Raw genomic sequence first — 19,843 nt, 5'->3', positions numbered from 1 at the left:
ATTATGATAGATCTGTTCCCAAAACACAAAGACAACAACTAAAATGCCAAAAACCTTTGTTGCTTCTAATTTCCAAATACTGCCTCTAAAGCATATGGCTTATTCAAATGCCACTCCTGAATCAAATCATAAACATTCATCATAGTGCTTTCTTTTCTTATTACATATGACTTTACCAGCAACAAGATCATGTTCCTTCTTTACACTCATCAACCTCTCCTCTTCTTGCACACAATGAAAGATAAGATCATGAGTCGACCATTCCAGTTGCATACGGCTATAAGTTTTCCTAAGCAGATCATACTCCGAGGGCAGACTATCGAGTATCAAACCTGCCACAACATTATCATGAAGACACAACCCGAGTTTCTTCAACTTAGCTGCAACGCTCATCTTCATCATAATATGCTCTCTAACACTCTCATTCGTTTTTTTCTTTAACAAAAACTCAGCCATCACCATTGTAGACTCTGTCCTCTCGTTTTTAGCATAGCACTTCTCAACCGCAGCCAAAGCTTCTTTAGCGGTTGTAACATCGTCGGGGATAATGCCTCTGAATTTTGGCGGGATCCGGATTTTCACTATCATCATACTAATGCGGTTGGAACGGTCCCAACGCTCGGTTTTGTCAATGTACGTTAAGGCATCTGGACGCTCTTCCCTGAGGGAAATATCAAGATCCATGAGGGCAAGCACAAGTAACAAACGTTCTTTCCATTCCGAAAAGTTTGATCCATTTAGCATTGGGATCGACTCAACATTGGAGAAACAAGATGCAAGTCCCAACACTGAAAATAAGATTGTGTCACAAACCATATCAAATTTGGACTACACTTTGCAAAGAAGAATAGACATAAAATTCTAAATTCCAACCATAGAATATATAGGAGAGAAACTTTCAATAGACAGTGCTGAAAAAAACAACGTTACAAAGAACTTCAACACTACAATTAGGGTTTGAAGAGCCATTGCAGAACCGGAAGGTATTTGTCAAAATTAAAATTGCTTAACTATAAAATTGACAAGCGTTTCTCTAAATCACTACAAATACAGAGGAAGAACAGGATTAAACTGATCAATAAAAGCACGAAGGACGAAAAATACATTAACCTACGTTACAGAGATATCGTAATAAGCAAAAATCGTAGAACCCTAATTACAAAAAGAACGATTACCTTGATTCATGATTGCTAAAAATCGTAAAACCCTAATTACTGCGATTTCGAAGTTTGAGATATCTCCACACTAATGGAAATTTATGATGGGCTACGAAACCTATCATCAAACTGTAACCGTCAATGACGTGTTAATGAGTTTACCCGTTTCGGTTTAATATTGTCACGTTTGGTTAATAATTGTCCCAAAATTTGTATATTTGTATATTACCAATTTGTATATCTAAATCGGATTCGAAGCATATGTTTATTTGATTCTGAATTCTATTTGGATATCAAAATCAAAAAGAAAAAACTCAAGAGGCAAATTAATGAGATACAAAGAGTAACACGGTATATGAGATGCAATAATGGATTATAAAGAAAGAAATTGTTATATAATTCAATTTAGCTATAGTATTAGTCACAAAAACCATATATGGTTTATAGAAGTAACATTGATATATTTAAAGTACTAATAACATGAACCATCATCAAACTACGCAAGTCTAACTTTGCTTGTTTCCACCGGACCCTGAATCACTAGTATTATTATTATATATCGTTTCAGTTGACGAAGACCCTGGTGTGGAAGTCAACCCCGTCTGCTCTGGCGTAGCCGATGAGCTGCTGGATTCTTGGTAAACAGCGTTTGTAGATTGCTGCGTCCCAAAGTAACATTGGTTCGTGTTAACCATAGGGTAAGGTTGGTAATGAGACATCAATGGATCGTATTGAGGATTATATCGCGGATACTGCTGAGGATAATTGTAAAACTGTGAATAGGTGTAACACCACTGTTGAGGATGTTGCGGATAAACTTGGTTCCTAAAACATTGAAAAGTTACCAAGAAACTACATTAAACTAAAGAAACCATGGCTAGAAACTTTTATACTCTAATTTATTCCAAGAAAATTACCAATGAGGAGGTCCAGCGTACGCAGTTACTGGTGGTTGATGAAAATTTGAAGGTTGTTGCAGGTTTTGGCGATAACTTGGGGCACTGAAACAAAGGCCATCATGACGTAAAGGGATCGGGTTTGTCTTGGATTGGTTTTGTTTGACCTTAGCACCAGCAGAAGCAAGGTTGCAATTGGCTACTCGTCCGTAAATTTTCGGATTTGGATCCTTGCAAGCCCTCTTTGCAGATTTAGCATCTTTAAATGTAACCTGAAAAGATCAAAACATATATACAAAATTCATGTTAGGAACATAGTCTCTTGAATATACGAGATAACCTAAACGTGGTATCTTGTTTCTTGGATACTTACAAAGCCAAAACCTTGAGATCGGCCTGTTTCTCGATCGCAAACCACGTTCGCATGGATAATTTCTCCAAAAGGTTCGAAGAAGCTTATCAAGCCTTCCTTTCTTGTTTTCCAAGGCAACCCTCCCACGTATATCTTCGTGTCTGTTGTATCGAACTTTTGGTGTTGATGGAGAAAAAAAAAGTGTTACGAAGGGAATGGGTGGGTTAAAAGTATATATATATATATAGGTAGATGAATCCAACAAAACCATAAATGGATAAGAAATAGGAATAATATGTATACTGCATCTTTTGTTTTCCGATTCTAAATAGGTATTGCAAGAAGATACTAGAACATTTTTTATGTGTGGACACAAAAGATACTGAACATTTGAAGTTACATAAACATATCCAACGTAGATAATCATTGAAATATATATATGTATGATTATGACACAAAACAGAGTCAAACCAGGACTCTCGTAAAATATTTAATAAACCTATTCACAACTAATAAGCAAATTTTTTTTTCTCCATCTGAGTTAATTTCTTTATACTTTTTGCCTATTTGGCTTTATGTTAGATCACTAAGAAACAAAAATTTGTGGATAAGTTTTCAAAAGTTCTTTTTAGTATGGGAAATTCCTTTTAAACAGAGCAATTAAAAGGGACAAAAATTACTTGAATTAAACATTTTTGGCATAATGGAATAGTCAAATATTTACATAAACTCTTCAGAAAACTCAAATTTCGTCTAAACACACACACAATAACAACTAAGAAAACAAACACAGCCACACACAGAATATAATCAAATCTAATTCGATTTATCATTTTATTTTATTATAATTAAAAACTTTAAAAAATCTAATTTCACTAAAATAGCATTGATTGAAAATAATTAACTCCATAATTAATCAAAGTGACTGTTTACAGTTTACAGGCACAAGATTAAAGAAAGGCCAAAAGACACACACACAAAAAAAGTCGTTATTACCAAACTCCATAATCTCTAAATCTGGCTGCTCTCGTCGGAAACTGAACTAGTCATCATCTTCTTCACCACTCTAGACGGCGACGAGCTTGGAGTCGCCGTCAAACTATACGATTCAATATCGCCGGAGATAGCCAAATTCGCACTAGGCCTAAGTATCTCCGCTAATGGTCCTCCAGGCGTGGTAGACATCGGAGCAAGCCAGCTTGACATCTCCTCTAGTGAAGCAGACACACCATAAGGACCATACCCGTGATGATCCTCACGACCCGACCCGATTACCCCTAAACCCATTTGGATCAAGCCCATTTCGTCTTGGCCCATTAAGTTGTTTCCTCCCATTGAAAGATCAAGCGAGTACAGAGAGAGATTGCCATTGGATGAAGAAACAGGTGTAGGTGTTGTAGTTGTTGTACTCTGTTTCTCTGATGATCTTACTCCATCTGACCAGACATCGATGAAATTGAGATACTTGTTCTCTTGTTCTGTTGTCGACGGTACAGGAAACATCTCGCCTCCTCTGTTTTCAATTCAAAACACAAACTAAAGACGATCAAAACAGAGACGACCAAAACCAAAAAAAAGAGTATGGTTCTGAGAAGAAACAAAAAAGAGTTTGATTCTGAGACTAGTTGAAGAGCAGTACCTTGATTCTATGTAGTTTGAGAGGGATGAAGAAACCTCCACTGGCTCAAGTATCTTGTCTTTTACGGAACTACTAGAAAGCTTTTGAGGGAGAGTTTTGAGATCTCTGTTTTTAACAGAACCACCATTGTTGTTAGGGCGAGAATAAGGAGGTTCCACATGCTTTCTTGAACGAGGACGGCCTCTGTGTAAGTGTCTTTCACAGTATTTGTGATTAGAGACGACTTCTTTAGCGCATCTCCATTTCTTCCCGTCTGTTCTCCGGCATCTTCCCGGCTCTAGATCTCCGGCGATGTTTTTGTTATTACAGGGAGAGGATGATGACGAAACAAGGAGATCGAAAGGAACTGGAAGAGATGCGATCATGTACTTGTAGATCATCGCTTGTCTCTCAAGCTCCTTTAGTTGTGCGTTTGTGAAAGGATAATAGTAATAACAACCCAAAACTCCGTTTCCTGAATCTGTTAACAAATCAATGAGAAGAACATTTATTTAGTTATGCTCTCAAAAAAAGAAAGAAAGAGAACAGAGGAGAGAAGTAGTTACAAGGAGTAATGGCATGATGAGGATGAGGATGAGGATGAATCTCCATGTATTGTTGCTGATTCAAACCAAACATAGAATCACTTCTACATGGAACTGTTGTCTTGTCTGAAACTTTGAGAAAGTCCATGAGAGGGTTTGAGATTTAAAAAAGAAACTCTTTTGTAAAGCTTTTGAGATTTGGTTATTTCCCTTTATATCTTCATGAGAAGACACTTAAGAACATGTGACTTCTTTTTTCAAAAGAAAGAAAGTAAAAGATACGTTTTACTGAAGGTTGTGTGGGCTATATAGATTTGGTGTGAAGATAATGAGTAAAACGTTGCTTGCCTTTACTTTCATATCATACTAATAATGTAACATATATATAGTTACATCATAGGGAGAGAGATTGGGGTGGATACAATTGATATAGAGTAGTGATGGGTTGCCGCCAAGATTGTCCTATACTATGCTTCCATGCTTCCGACATTTGGATCAATCCTTAAAAGACAGACCCATCTTGAGATCAATATCATATCAATTAGGGGATGTAACGATCTAACGGTGGGGAACTTTTCTCCGAGTCTAGTTTGTAGATTGGCATAGATATTTTTTTTTGACGGCTGATAGATATGGAGACCAACATGGGCACATGGCAATGTAAACTATGTAGAATAGTAGTTTAATTGAAAACTTTGGCTGTAAACACTCTTGTAGATGGCATGCTAACCACAAAATCATGAAGTCCATCGCGAACATCCTTACCTAATAAGTATCATAGATTACATAAAGTGTAACACACTAATAAACAACTAAACCCGTTTGGAGCAAATTGCATAAAATATCTTTGCTCATTGTTTTGAAGACGGAAATTCTCAAAAGGAATTAATGATACGTTAGATGTAAGGAAAAATGGGTTAGGATTGTGACAAGAGCAAAGAAAGTGAAGTTGTTGGGTAGCCAAGTAACGAACGTCTTTCTATTTGTCTCAAGCTTTAATTCCAACGAGGCAGAAGCCACGAGACAAAATAAAATGGCAAAAGTTGATGTGTACACACTCTTCTTCAGGACCCCATATCCCCACTAATTGTCCTTTTGTTTATTTTTATAAAAAAGATTTCTTCTGACTTCTCAGTCTATTGCCATTTCAATATTGATGCTCCTCTTCTTTCACATCCAATTAAAAGTGACATATGAGTTCATTGGAGTATTCTGACAAAAAAACTATAGAAGTAAATATCCATCAAACCAATTGCTACCTTTGTGACACTAACCTATCTTTGTATGGTAAATAAATATCATCTCGAAAGAAATGTTACGAGTAATAACTAAGTGGTTGGATGCGATCCAACATTTACGTTTTCAAAAATGTTTTTTTGATGTTTTTATAAAAAGAGGAAAATGATGGAACAACAAGATGATCCGTGATTGAGTGTCGTATCTACATAACGAAATGTGTAAAATACAATTATGATATATTAGGTGTATTCCAAATTTGAGGAGGTGTCGGGTGATAGTGAAGCCACCTTACCACCGCCAAGGAGACAAATGCATCACTCTCTCTTCTCATATAATTTGTTTTGTTTCCACTTTTTAAATTTTATTTCTCACATTGGAATTTGTCCCCATACAAACACCATGTGCTCTCGACATGTCTTTCCATTATGATTTCTTCTTTTTTTTCCTTATTTATTGTGTTTCTTTTGATTATGTGAAACTAGATTCGTTTTCTAAAAACGAGATATTGTATAACAGGAATAGGGTAAAATGAAATTATAGTAACAACTGTTGAGAATGTATATTTCTTGTATTGATTCAGTAATGTACATATCAATATTTATACATAAGAAGAAATAGAAACACTAAATTTAGCTAATTACAAAAAATTACTAAAGAGTGTTAATCAAATATTATGACCTCAATGATAATCAATGTCATACTTAAATGTCACAAATTTAGATAAGAGATCTTAATTTTTTTTTTTATCGGATATCTTAACGATTTCCTTTCACATATAATGTTGAAGGAGCCACTTCCTCTAACACAATCCCTCTGATTATGAGTAAACATTTTACAACATTCAAAAAAGTAAAATTTTTAATTCAGTGCCCACTTTGACATGTAAACAATGACAGAAATTATATATTTTTTTAAAAGTAAAGATTTATTTCAAATATATATTTTAAAAATACTAGTATAGACGTGATATTAAAAATGTTAGAATAAACTACTAAATCTTTGTAACGATTTTAAGTGTAATTTATGTACAAAACCATACATTATGCATACAAAACCATAAATTACATACTTATGATTATTGAATATGATCAATCTCCTGTTTATTCATCCTTTTTTTCTTTTCTTCCTTTTCATCCCCTCTTTGTTAATTGGGAAGTACATTTTTGAACTTAGCCTTTGAAAGTGTAAATAATTATATCAAAATTACATTAAAAATATAGGTTTCAAAAAACAAAATGATAATAGTCATTTATTCAATTTAATTATTTTAGAAAAAACGAAAATAAATTATTATTTAAAAAAAAAAATCGAATCAAAATTAACATATAAGATTTGATATCTAATTTACCATATTAATTTCTCATTAAATATTATATTTCACCTCTTATTTTGAGAAATTTTAAAATATCACATTTTTTTTTTCCCAAAAAACCATACTCTTAAGTTTTTTTTTCCAAAAATACCACAAACACAAATAAATTGATTTAAGTTTGTATGTAGAATTTATTTTTGTATTGACAAATTTAGATTTAGGTTATAGTTTTTAGGCGGTAGGGTTTAGTGTTTAGAATTTAGGGTGTAGTTTGAATATAAAATCTTTTTAGTTTAATTTTGTGAAATTTTTGGAAAAAACTCATTTAGTGGTATTTTTGGAAAATAAAACTAAAAGTGGTAATACTGGAAAAAAACTAATTCTAGTGGTATTTATGTGAATTGCTTTCTTATTTTCATATGATTCCATTATTATGAAATAAATAAATCATCATATCATCCCTATAATAATATATTTTTCCTGATATGCTATGATTTGAATTTTTTAAACCAAATAAAAAATTGTTCAATTTATGAAAAAATATTGTAACGAAACAAAAAATTACGACTGAGTAGCTGATCATTCTTTGAATATATATATATATATATATATATATATATATATTCAGTTTCATACATTATTTTTGTTGAAATGCATTATTGAATTATTGAATTATTTTATATAATAAAATTAATTATTGAATAATTTTAAAATAGTTTAAAATGGTTGACATGAATATAATAAATATCTAATATATCAAAAATTTCAAATTAAAATAGTACTCTAATTTGATTTTTAGAAATAAATATATTTAAAATATTTATAGCAAGGTGAGGGTTAAGTATTTTGAGTTATATGATAAAATAAGTTATGATCCTTTAATAGACTATGAATTAAATGTTACAATTATATGATAAAATGGTTTAAAACTAATATAAAATATCAAAATAGTTTAAAAACTAATATAAAATATCAGAAATATAGTTTACAATTATAAAAATATTACAGAAATTTTTTGTATTAACCGTGTTATAGCACGGGTAAAAGATATAAAATGAGGTTACATGTGCTTATGCTCTGAAGCTAGAACTTTGCATATGCTTATTTTAAACAAATATTTCATTTTAGTTGTAAACGCAAGGACTAAATGCAAACGAATAAAATTCCATTATTTTAGATAAGCTATCTAATTGATTTTGTAAGACTCTTTTTCATTCTTTAATGTAAAACCACAAATTTTTTAACCGGTGAGAGTCAGAGAGGCCATATAAAGACACTGGGCTCTTTAGTTCGGCTAATATTTACTCATGAGATACCATAACATCTCATATTGCTCTTGGTCTAATAATCTTGCAGTATCTTCAACATATTTCTGGAGCTTCTGTTCAGAAAACTACCTGTAGATCCCTAGCTTTAAGGATAGTGTAGATAAAAGTTTATGTATCTGAAGAACAAGGGTCTACTAGTTTCAGATTAAAAACAATTGATCGAACACAAATTTTCCATGGTAAGTGTTACAGCAAGTTTCAGTCCATTGTAGACTACCTTAAAACTTCATCGTTTTATAACAGTAGAGTCATACAAGAGAACTTCCAAGTTATTCATAAAAGACGAAAAAGAGCATCTCAACTCAAAACATCAACGCCAAGCAGAGAGTGCCAATGTCGACACAGATCCTATTCAGTTGTCTCAGCAAGCTGAGGAGCTTCACTTTGTCTCAAGCTTTCAAGAACAGAGATCCTTCTATCCAGAGAGTCATGAAAAGACTTTGCCTATAGAAAACAGAGATCATATCTACCGTTAACGACACAAAAAAAAGCTGCTCTGGGATATTAACAAATGATAATGGTTATGTCCCAGATCAACCAATACTCACATTATTACAAATATTTGACAATTTTTCTCATGTTAATACTCTGGCACCTCAACATATAACGAATAGGTAGATTAGAAATCCTATAAAATTAAAGCTACAGAGAAAAATGCTGCTATGGATGTCCACAATGATGACTGTTGTGCTTCAAATCGACCAGTATACAGCACTACCAAATGTTTGAAGCAATTTGGCATCCACACTAAGAACTCATTGTCAACAATGTTTTTGTAATGCAAAATGCAGTATAACGAGTGAGTATCCTATAAACTACACAGAGATAATACAGCTATGGATATTTAACATTTCACAATGATGACCATTTTGCTTCAACTCAACCGATACTCAACATTACCAAATGTTTGAAGATATTCTCATATTAGCAATTTTGGCAACTCAAGATTTCACGAAAACAACAAATGTAGTGCAGCAATACTGAACAGGTAGCTATGAAACTAAAGCATTTCCATGGTCCAAGGACCAAAACCCATCACAATTAGCTAAAATGGCAACACAACCAGAAACCCTAATTTCAAAAATTGAACATCAAAACTGTGTAATTCCTTTCTCTTAAATTAAATTGGTCAAAAACAGGTTGCATACGAACCAGAATCGCAGAGATGAATAGATAACCCTAGAATGCAAAAAAATTCTCAAAACTCTTTGTTCCAACACAGATCAACAACTATGCTAACGAAAATGTATCGATTCATGAATTCGGAAACAACATTCACGGTGAAATAACTTGTCCCCAAGCAACAATCGAAAGAAATGGATATAATCAGAATTTTTTCGAATCGATTGGCTAACCTGCTGAGAAATCGATTCGTGAGCGACCTTGTAATCCTTGTAGAGAACAGAGAGTCCGATAAAAGACGCAGTAGCAGCTCCGGCGAAGAACGAAGCCAATCTTACCCTCAACACGTACCCCATCCTTCTTCTTCCTTCTCTTCTCAAATCTCTCCGATTCTATACGAATCTTTTTTTTTTTTGCTTTAGAGAAGACCAAACCGCTCACAAAACCGACGCCGTTTCTATGAATAGCTTCGGAGATCCAATACAACGTCGTTTCAAAAATTCTCAAATTACAACGTAGATCAGTGCGCTGATCGAAACCACGTCGTTTCGATCACCACCTTAAACGACGTCGTTGTGATACACATTGACCTCTTGGTACCAAAAAATATTACTCGAAGAGCCTGAATCTTTCTCTTTCAACGCTCTTTCTTCTTATATATACCTTTGGTCAGGATGATGTATGTTTTATTTTTAAGTCTTCTTTTTTGATGAAGTTGGTTTGAAATATTTTATTCACTCATACTACTAATTCCTTCGATAAGACTTTGAAAATGCTTGTCTAACTAATCAATTGAATCGCATGTGATATACTCTTTGGGTAATAATGAAAACAGATAATGATTATTAAACTTTACATTTTTTAATATCCGGCATATGTATCACACAAACTAAAAAAAACAAAGAGCTTTTGTCTTGTCCTAATTAAGGAGAGAGCTTTCTACTCCGCAGTATTCTTCTTTTTCTTCTCCATCTTTTCCATCTTTTCCATCTTCTTAGCCTTCTCCATCTTAGCCTTCTTCTTCTTCTTCTTCTCCTCCATCTTCTCCATCTTCGCAAGTACAATCAGGGGCGGACCCACGTTCATTAGAGGGGGTGCAAGTGCACCACATAAAAGTATAAAATGCTTAGTTTATGCATACTAATTAGTGATGTAAGTAGCCTAGTGGTTAATGGTGCATCCCCATGATATTTGAGGTAAAGGGTTCAAATCTCCAATTGAACACTTTTAAGTTTTTTTTGCACCCCCTCAAAAGATTTGTTGAATCCGCCACTGAGTACAATAGCTAATGTAAAGTATAAACAACGAAATTAATGATATTATGCAAGAGTTGCTGGAAACAAAATTATACAAAAAAAAAAGAAAGAAAACCAAGAAGAAAGAGCAAAATTTACGTACATGGATGTTCACAGCCGGTACGCTGTCTTTTAAGGACACTTGGCGGGACAACATGCTCAACTATTATATTCCATCCTTGTGCGTTACGTCCACTACTTAGTTCCAGCGCCTTCTCTACACATCCTTTTCCCATAATAGAAATCCGAGCATCTCTGGAATTAAATTCGATTCTTTAGTTAGAATTTAATAACTTGAGACAGGGAGGGAGGGAGAGCTGGGAAAAATATTCACAAATTTGGGGGGATGGATAAGAAGTAAGAAGGCAAAAACAACCTTGTGGGAACAAAGATTCCGTCGACCAAATCAACAGTGGGAATAACATTAACATAGCTGACCTCTCCACATGAAGAGAAATGTTCATACAACCCGATCTTGAAATCAATATCACGTACCGAAGAAGGTAAACCATCTACCTTAACCATCAGCCTAATTAACAAGGAGAGAATATTATAAATAGCACGCATGATATATCACAAGAACAGATACTAAAAGCATTGCAGGAGATTAAAAAATAATAATAATAATATTAATCAACTTACTTGCTTAATTCTCGATCCAAGGGGTAGTTCCTTAACTCCGCAGGTTCTTCCGGCTGGGTTACAGGCTTAACGACTGCAGTCCATCCTCCCAGGTCACTTCCACTAAGTTTCAATGCCTTGTCTCTCGCACTTTCTCCCCAAAAATAAATGAAGGCAGGACTCTTGAGGATACCCTTTCTGTCTCTGGGAACAAAGATACGCGCGATCTTTCCGCATTTAGCGAAATGCTTTGTCAACGCGAGACTGAGAGGAAACTGATGATGAATCCTAGTTTCATATCCCTCTACGGAAATCGAGCTAATGCTACAATACACACAATTTGATTGCATTGCAAGAGAATAATATTACCAACATGACAAAATCTCGTAGTTTCCCCAAAAAAAAAAAAGACTGAATTTTACCTTTCGCTACTTTTCGTTTCCGGCGATTCCAAATCCTAAGGTACAAAAAAAGATCTAATCAGACATTCTCTACTACCTCAAACTCGTTCTTATGAAGAACTCAAATCATATAATAGAGAAACAGAGAGGAGGTTAAAGCAAAGAGAGAGTAAGAAGTAATCCATAAGGAAAAAATCTAATTTTTTGAGAGAAAAGTCGCGCGCGTGATACTCACTCGCGGCGATTTTTTCTCTCCCAACAACTTTTTCTTCTGATCACAACCACGTGCACCGACGACAGGTCCTCCGTCAATTCCGGTGACGATGAGGACCCTACGGCTCATGGCGCTTCATCCGCGACCCCGCATCATCTCAGCGACACCATGGAAACAAGATCAAGGGGGGCAGTGGAAGGGAGAAGCATCTGCGCGATCTCACTGGTAAGTGCTCTATCGGCGGAATAGCGACGCATAGTGGAAGAAGGAGATTCACGGCAAGGAACGGTGGAGGAAGACAGGTAGATCTGGGGTCGGAGATTCTGGAAGCTTCGCCGGATCGGTCTCGATAGGGGAGGTAGACTCCGATCTGGCGAGGCTAAGCCACCGTCGAAGGTCTCTTTTCTACTCCCTACTGTCTTCTCCTTCACGACCGAGCAAGAACTCTCCTCGACGACGACGAGATCGATGCTCTTCCTCCTCCTCAACGCGGCTCTACGGTGGCGGGATGGACAACAGATCTTGGATCACCATCTCCGTTCGGCTACCGTCGACCAGGCTTACCGGAGGTCCTGATCCGGTAAGCATCCGCAGCTTTGTTGGTCGGCGGCTACAACCATGTTTTACGTGTGTAGATTAGGGTTTTCAGCTTCGGTTTGGTTCGATCTGTAAACCCAGTCGGTTTTGTATTTTCATTGGTTTAGTTTGGTTTGATGTAACGGGTCGGGCCCTTAAAGGATTTTGTATGGGCTTATATCCGGAAATAGCCCATCGGACATATATTTTTAATAGAATACCCTTTAACAAAAAAAAAAAAAAAAGTAATCCATAAGGAGAAAAATAAGATTACTTTACTTTGATGGCGGATTCGTCCATGGTTAAGATTTTTCACAAAGAACGATTGTTAGGGTTTTCGAAAAATAATTTTGTTACCAAGGCATTTATTTATAATTTTCCTTAATTCTTTTTTCTTGTTTGCTTAGGAGACTACAGCTAATGCGCTGTTTTTTAAATTGGGAAAAATGTCATAAAATACATGAACTCACTCATTTAGGCCATTTTAATCATCAACTTCATCACAGGCCATTTTAAACATGAAATTGCATTGACTTTCTGTTTTAAACATGAGCTTGTGTTGACCAGGACCAAAGAGACATGTCGTTAACTTGGCAAACGGAGCAACTAACTGGGGTTAAGATGTCGTTAACTCTCTCTGTTAAGTCTTACACGACATCGTTTGTCGCTAAATGAAATCGAAAAAACAAAAACCCAATCCCCAATTTCCCCAAAAATCCCTAATTCTCAAAACAAAATCCCTAATTCTCGACATTGTTTTCTCTTCTTAAGTTTGATTTTTTCATCTGCATATCGAAAACTCTCATCTCCATATTATCCTACAAACATGAGTTGCAATTCTGGGCAATCGCACGGTGAAAACAGAGGCCGCGGGTGCCATGGGTTCCCCTTGAAGTGTCATTGCGGCTTAGATGTCGTACTTTACATATCGAACACGCAGGCAAACCCAGGAAGACCTTTCTTCCGCTGTCCAAAGAAAGGAGATGTAAGTGGTTGCATTGTTTTGATTTAGTGTTTTTCAAGGTTTGAGTTTTGTTTTTGTGTTTCAGGACCACTTGTTTAAATGGGTTGAAGAAGGTGTATATGAGGAGGTTGTAGATGCTTTACCAAAATTCTCCATCATTGACAAAGAGATTGAAGATTTGAAAGCCCAGATCGAAGAATTAGGGATTTTTGGAGAAATTGGGGATTGAGAATTAGGGATTTTTTGGGGAAATTGGGGATTGGGTTTTTGTTTTCTCGATTTCATTTAGCGACAAACGATGTCGTGTAAGACTTAACAGAGAGAGTTAACGACATCTTAACCCCAGTTAGTTGCTCCGTTTGCCAAGTTAACGACATGTCTCTTTGGTCCTGATCAACACAAGCTCATGTTTAAAACAGAAAGTCAATGCAATTTCATGTTTAAAATGGCCTGTGATGAAGTTGATGATTAAAATGGCCTAAATGAGTGAGTTCATGTATTTTATGACATTTTTCCCTTTTTAAATTCTCTAATTACGTGACTTGTCAAAAAGCCTGAAAATGGGCTGTTAAAACCAAGTTAATGGGCCGTAGATAGCTTGGTTCAATAGGCCCAAAAGAACCAAGAACACGATCTTCTTCACTCGGAGCCCGAGGAGTAGAAAAAAGTAGCGAAATGATTGATTGATTGATTCTGTAAATTCCGAAGTTTCGAGTCGTCGTCGTCTTGAGCTCTTCGTCTCTTCAGCGTCAAACATTACAACCATTTCCGTTCCTTTCTTCATCCTTTCGTTTCGTGAATCTTCTAGGGTTTTTTTTTAAGTTTATTCACCATCTCTGTCTACGCTTCTTTTATCTAGAATCTTTCTAGGGTTTACTCACTTTTCCGATAAACCCTAGTTTTTAGTGAATCTTCGTTTAGTAATGGAGACCGCTTCGAGCGTTGCTTCGACTCGTGGCGGTTCCCTTCAGAATCCACCGCTTACTCCATCAAGGAAAGAGTGGCGCGCCGTTTCTGATTCTCATAACGTTGGAAACTCCACTGACTATGTATATATCATCACTCTGTAACTTTTTAATGTTTGTTTAGAAATTTGAGAAAAGTTTTGATTTTTATTGTTACCCACTTCACATTTTGATTGCCCTTTGTAGGATTTGGAACAGTTGAAGCTAAATCAGACAGATGAGAGAACCATATACGAGGTTAATTACTTCTGTTCTTGCAATTTTACTTGATTTGTGTTGCTTAATTGGAGAGTGGGAAGATGATATTTTTCTTTTGTGGGGGTTTTCTTGTAGTGTAGAATGGTAGAGAGCCGGTTGATTTGGATTACTATTCGATTACTATGGATGGTGAGCTGTTGCAGCAGCAAATTCATAACATTTCGAAGCAGAAAGGGGAACTACAGCAGATGGAGATTGAGCTTCGAGCCCAAATGATTGCAATGGACATCAAGAGGAACTTTGAGTCTCAATCTACAGAGTATGCTAATGCTGCTGCTAGAATGCAGGTTGGCTTATTTTATCCTTGATTGTTTATAATCCATTTCATCCAGCACATTGTGGTTGCGAGGAAGATAAAGGAATGTTTTTTGAACTTTTCAGGAGCAACTTCATGATAAGGAGAGATCCATTCGGGAGATGGAGAGAATGATAGAAGAGAAGGACAGAGAGCTTCATGCGATTAAACTGGATAACGAAGCGGTCTGTTGATTTATATTGTATACCTATTTATTCATAAGATAGAAGTTGCAATAATCTGAATGAGGTATCTAAGTTGTTCTTGTACTTCTGCTAGGCTTGGGCCAAAGAAGGTCTCCTAAGAGAACAAAACAAAGAACTTGCCACTCTCAGGTGCTTCTAATTCTTGAAAATCTTTACTCTTTGTTATGGTCTTGGGTGTTTTCCTTTTACTCTGTTAGGCATCTTTTATTTTTGAATTGGTTCTGCTCTTTTTGTTTGTCTTCTTTTGGGCCTTGGACTTATACTTGTATATGATGTTTCCGGAGTGAGAGATTTTTGGAATACGTAACTGGCCACTTTTTTTTTTGTTTTTTTGATATGCAGAAGAGAGCGTGAGCACTCTGAAGCTGAGAGGTCTCAAAGTATACATAAATTATCTGAACTGCAGGAGCATATTCAAGAGAAAGAGAGCCAGCTCAATGAATTGAAGGAACAAGTTAGTGTTCCCATGTTTTTAATCATTTCATGGTTATGGATCTTTGAGTTAAATCTCATTGTTCTATTAAAACTTTACTACACTAAAACAATCTCGCTATCTTTAATGGCTTGTAGCATAGGATTGCTCAAGAAACTATCTTGTACAAAGATGAGCAACTGAGAGAAGCGCAAGGTTGGATTGCCCGTGCACAAGAGATGGATGCTTTACAATCATCTACAAATCACTCGTTGCAGGCTGAATTGCGAGAACGTACTGAGCAGTATAACCATCTCTGGCATGGTTGTCAAAGACAGGTTTGGTTACCTGAATACCTTCAAATTTCAAATTGTTTTGCTGCTCGAGACTTTCCTACTCTTATCCTTTGTTGCTCCTTTCCATTGGTTTCAGTTTATGGAGATGGAGAGATTGCATTCGCATACAGTGCAAAAGCTTCAGCTTGAGCTTGCCAATGTAAGGGAAGGAGGGCTCTCCAAAACAAGTTCCAATGGTGCCTCCCAGATTATCCAGAACAGTGGGAACCAATTTGAGGCTCATGGAAACAGCTCAGACAGTGCAAATGTTAATACCCATTCAAATGGGAAAAACACAGATAACATATCATCTTTTACTTCAAGTGATGATAGGCCTACCCAGGTACATGTATGTTTTTGTTGATTCTCGTTAGCAATTCGTTTAACTTTTTTCGTCTGTTTAGATGAATGTAAACATTTGCATTCTTCAGTTGGGCTCGTCAGTCGGTAAATTTTAGGTGTTAGATGTTGAAACTTTAATATATCCATGTGCCCAAAAAGTATTATGCTAGAAATCAAGATGGCCCGTACAGAAGTTCGGGGAACTTGTAGTTGGAAATATATGTCTCATCCCTTGTCCACTCAATTTTATGCTGGTTGGTAGGAATTTTAGTTTGTGTCATGTTGCATATCATAGATTATCTGTTTTTGGGTCTTTTAACTAGCGTTTTTGATTGCTTGTGGTCTTGGCAATCAAACAATCTGCAAAGACACCTACAAAGATCCTATTCTAGCTGTAACTGCCTTTTCGTTTGTGATTATGTGTAGAACAACCGTGTAGATGGTGTATCAGCTTCTCATCTTGGGATGCATGGGTATTCTCAAGCGGGTCAAATGAATCCTCTGCACTCTTTTATCATGCATCAACAAGAGATGCCTCAGCTTGTTCAGCCTCAGGGGCCTTCACCTCATGTTGTACAATCAGTGTTGCTGCAGCAAAAGGTATGAGCTTTAGAATGCATCTATTGTTACATTTTGTTACAGTTAGTGAACATTGTCTTTCATACATGATTCACAGATGCCAATGCAGAATCATGTGCACCCATCTCAAGGTGTTCATGGCTTGATAAATTCTGATGCGAAGAGTGATTACCAAGTGCCTGCCAATGGACAGTCCCTTGGTCAAGGGTATGGAGATGTTCAAGAAGCACAATACGGATCTTCTACACCGGCGTCCTCTGTGAATGAACAGGTTGGTGATGTTCTTTTTTCACATGTGGTTATACATCTTCCATATGGTACATTCTAAGTACTCCTTAACAGGCAGTTAAATCTGGCAATGGACCCAATCATTCAGAGAATAGCTTTCAAGACATTTCTTCACAGTTCCGTGATGCCCTAAGGATAGACTCCAATGCCCTAAATCAGAGACCTGAGGTATGCAATGCACGGATTATCTAGCAGATTCTATTGGCTTGTGGAGCCTAGTTAGGTTGGCAATAGGGGGAATGTTCTGAATGTGTCTTTCTCTGTAGGAGGCTAATGGTCAGGTTTCACCTGGTGAAAATAATGGTGCTGGATCCATCATGCCTGAAACTCTAGTCTCATCCGTGAAAGCTGAGAGGAACTTAGAGAGTGCTCTTCTTGATGAAAGGTCGCTTCTGACATGCATCCTCCGTACTATACCAGCTGGTGGGAGAATCAGAATCAGTTCAACGGTAAGAACAAACTAACTGTAACCAGAATGTGATAGAACAATTGAATTTGAAATTGGGCATTTGTATAATGTCTGTTTCTCTTGTTCAATACAGCTTCCAAACCGTTTGGGTAAAATGCTAGCACCTCTGCACTGGCATGATTACCGTAAAAAGTATGGGAAGCTGGACGATTTTGTTGCTAGCCACCTCGAGGTATGTCTCATCCCAGAATTCCCAAACAATTTATGTGTTCTTCTCAAAGCTTTAAAGTTCTAAGCTGGTTTTTGCTGCAGTTATTTGTGATAGAGGACGACTACATCCAAGTTAGAGATGGTGCACAGAAAATGGTAGCAGCTTCAGCAGCAGCAGCCAAAGTGGCAGCAGCAGCTGCAGCGTCGTCAGCTCCAAACTCCATCTATGTGGCTATGACTCCTATGGCTCAGTCTCAAGGGATAAAGAAGAATGACAAAACAGTCCAAAGAGGTAGGCAGAGCTCTGATTACATGGTGAAACAATAAGGGAAAGCTTCAAATTGAAAGAAAGCTCTTGTTATCCTTATCAAGTCAAGCAAGTGATTACTCTGAGAAATATGAAAAGGCATAGAAAAGTGAATTTGCCATTATCTCTCATCTTTTTATTGTTTTCGTTTTTCGGTGTATGCAGTCTCAACAATCATCAAAGCTAAAAAAAAAATCGTTCGATTTTATTTCTTAAGTGTGTCTTGTTAATTCACCATCTAAAATTCTCAATAATGTTGACCTTCTAAAAACACTAAATAAAGAATCTAAAATCTATTCTTGGCAATTGAGACAAAACCACTGCCTTCAGTTCGGTTACATGTCCCATGGCAATAAAGAATCTAAAATCTATTTTTTTATGGTAAATTCAAACTTACACTAATAAGTAGTCCTGGACAATCGGGTACCCAATCGGGTTTCGGTTCTACCCAATCGGGTTTCGGGTAAATCGGTATAAGACCTATAGATCCCATTCGGTAGTTTACAAAAAACTCGGTTCGGTACGGTTAGTAACTGGCCAAGTTCGGAACGGTTTTCTACTCCAATACAAAATCCGAAATAACCTGAAATTTTTCCGGTTATAATCGATTCGGTTATTTTCAGTAACCAAAGTACTCAAACAACCGAGTAAAACCCAAGATAACCAATTGAAATTATAAATACCCATGTAAATAACCAAAATAATTGATTAAATCATAGCCCATTCGGTAATTCTGCTTAACCCGAACCCTACCCAATACCGCTTTTATCGGTTCGGTTTCGGTACGGTTCTTCGGTACAAGATATTTTGCTCAGAACTAGCATTAGTGGGTCAAGGTCTTATTAGGCCTTTAGGTTAAACGGATCTAAAACGGTGGCCCAATATACTTAAGTTACAACCCAAACCCGGACCGAAGTCCATTTTACCAAGGCCTCTTAACCCATTCGGTAATTCTACTTAACCCGGACCCTATCCGATACCGCTTTTATTGGTTCGGTTCCAGTACGGTTCTTCGGTACTGGATATTATGTCCAGGGCTACTAATAAGTTTGAAATAGTGCAAAAATGAAAATTGTTTTGCAAGAAAACGATTGTTTACTGTTTAGAATCGACTGGTCTATGTTTTTAGTTAGCATTATATAAGGGAAAAAAGATACTCAGCTACATGAAGTATCGTTCAATACATGACCACACATCTCAACTTTAAAAATGTATTGCCAACTACACGAAGTATATGTATTGCATGGTCACATATATCAACTATATGATGACATGTGCTCAACATCAGAACCATCTTATTCCGGTACACCGTTCATCAGAATCCGGTGTTAACCAGTATTGACCGGCGTTGACCAATGATGACCAATAAAAATATGCAATTTTTTTTAATATTAGAAACCAAAAAAAAAAATTGTTTACATCTTTAATGTATTCATTCTTATAATTAGTAATTTTAATTTCTAAACTAAACTAATAGTTAAATAAAAATTATTAATAATTATTTTGAATTTATATATATATATTAATTATATATGTTTATATTAATATTTCTACAGTCAAATATATTGTTTTGCAAACTCAATTTTTTGGATCTTCT

The 19,843-nt window shown here is 36.1% G+C and overlaps 4 protein-coding genes and 2 pseudogenes across 5 annotated transcripts; 2 read left to right on the top strand and 4 right to left on the bottom strand.

Annotated features, from left to right (window-relative positions):
* Positions 1-24: 24 nt before the first annotated feature.
* Positions 25-1,215, bottom strand: LOC109126255 (uncharacterized). The gene is made up of 2 exons (XM_019229476.2): positions 1,176-1,215; positions 25-788 (listed from the first exon to the last, which is right to left on the bottom strand). Exons 1-2 carry the CDS (start codon positions 1,183-1,185, stop codon positions 127-129), a joined length of 672 nt encoding a protein of 223 aa, XP_019085021.2. The 5' UTR covers positions 1,186-1,215; the 3' UTR covers positions 25-126.
* Positions 1,216-3,275: 2,060 nt separating this feature from the next.
* On the bottom strand, positions 3,276-4,926 carry LOC104728736 (growth-regulating factor 7-like). The gene is made up of 3 exons (XM_010447680.3): positions 4,590-4,926; positions 4,045-4,504; positions 3,276-3,918 (listed from the first exon to the last, which is right to left on the bottom strand). Exons 1-3 carry the CDS (start codon positions 4,714-4,716, stop codon positions 3,417-3,419), a joined length of 1,089 nt encoding a protein of 362 aa, XP_010445982.1. The 5' UTR covers positions 4,717-4,926; the 3' UTR covers positions 3,276-3,416.
* Positions 4,927-8,585: 3,659 nt separating this feature from the next.
* LOC104728731 (uncharacterized) lies at positions 8,586-9,997 on the bottom strand. The gene is made up of 2 exons (XM_019236049.2): positions 9,803-9,997; positions 8,586-8,891 (listed from the first exon to the last, which is right to left on the bottom strand). The coding sequence occupies exons 1-2, from the start codon at positions 9,923-9,925 to the stop codon at positions 8,796-8,798; spliced, it is 219 nt and encodes a 72-aa protein (XP_019091594.1). The 5' UTR covers positions 9,926-9,997; the 3' UTR covers positions 8,586-8,795.
* Positions 9,998-10,959: 962 nt separating this feature from the next.
* On the bottom strand, positions 10,960-12,976 carry LOC147949049 (uncharacterized; annotated as a pseudogene).
* Positions 12,977-13,502: 526 nt separating this feature from the next.
* LOC147949048 (uncharacterized protein At1g43920, Chloroplastic pseudogene) lies at positions 13,503-13,869 on the top strand (annotated as a pseudogene).
* A 379-nt stretch (positions 13,870-14,248) lies between these two features.
* Positions 14,249-18,454, top strand: LOC104728716 (uncharacterized). Of its 2 annotated transcripts, none has more exons than XM_010447669.3 (14): positions 14,249-14,689; positions 14,792-14,842; positions 14,944-15,150; positions 15,245-15,343; positions 15,438-15,493; positions 15,707-15,818; positions 15,935-16,114; positions 16,209-16,454; positions 16,880-17,053; positions 17,130-17,303; positions 17,375-17,488; positions 17,587-17,769; positions 17,863-17,961; positions 18,042-18,454. In XM_010447669.3, the coding sequence occupies exons 1-14, from the start codon at positions 14,564-14,566 to the stop codon at positions 18,264-18,266; spliced, it is 2,046 nt and encodes a 681-aa protein (XP_010445971.1). In that variant the 5' UTR covers positions 14,249-14,563; the 3' UTR covers positions 18,267-18,454. The 2 variants fall into 2 exon arrangements, with proteins under 2 accessions (XP_010445971.1, XP_010445966.1); XM_010447664.3 differs by having other exon boundaries at positions 14,282-14,689; positions 16,209-16,460.
* Positions 18,455-19,843: the final 1,389 nt, after the last annotated feature.

The sequence above is a fragment of the Camelina sativa genome, chromosome 2 (genome assembly GCF_030686135.1).
Source record: "Camelina sativa cultivar CO46 ecotype springtype chromosome 2, ASM3068613v1".
Taxonomy (NCBI): Eukaryota; Viridiplantae; Streptophyta; class Magnoliopsida; order Brassicales; family Brassicaceae; genus Camelina; species Camelina sativa.
This window is presented reverse-complemented; position numbering and strand designations above follow the sequence as displayed.

Coding starts and splice junctions, on each gene's coding strand:
- LOC104728716 (XM_010447664.3), top strand. CDS start 14,564: ATGGAGACCGCTTCGAGCGTTGCTTCGACTCGTGGCGGTTCCCTTCAG. Junction 15,494..15,706: donor AAAGAACTTGCCACTCTCAG/GTGCTTCTAATT, acceptor TTTGATATGCAG/AAGAGAGCGTGAGCACTCTG. Junction 17,054..17,129: donor CAGTGTTGCTGCAGCAAAAG/GTATGAGCTTTA, acceptor CATGATTCACAG/ATGCCAATGCAGAATCATGT.
- LOC104728731 (XM_019236049.2), bottom strand. CDS start 9,925: ATGGGGTACGTGTTGAGGGTAAGATTGGCTTCGTTCTTCGCCGGAGCT. Junction 8,892..9,802: donor ACGAATCGATTTCTCAGCAG/GTTAGCCAATCG, acceptor TGTTTTCTATAG/GCAAAGTCTTTTCATGACTC.
- LOC104728736 (XM_010447680.3), bottom strand. CDS start 4,716: ATGGACTTTCTCAAAGTTTCAGACAAGACAACAGTTCCATGTAGAAGT. Junction 4,505..4,589: donor TCATCATGCCATTACTCCTT/GTAACTACTTCT, acceptor ATTTGTTAACAG/ATTCAGGAAACGGAGTTTTG. Junction 3,919..4,044: donor TCAAACTACATAGAATCAAG/GTACTGCTCTTC, acceptor AATTGAAAACAG/AGGAGGCGAGATGTTTCCTG.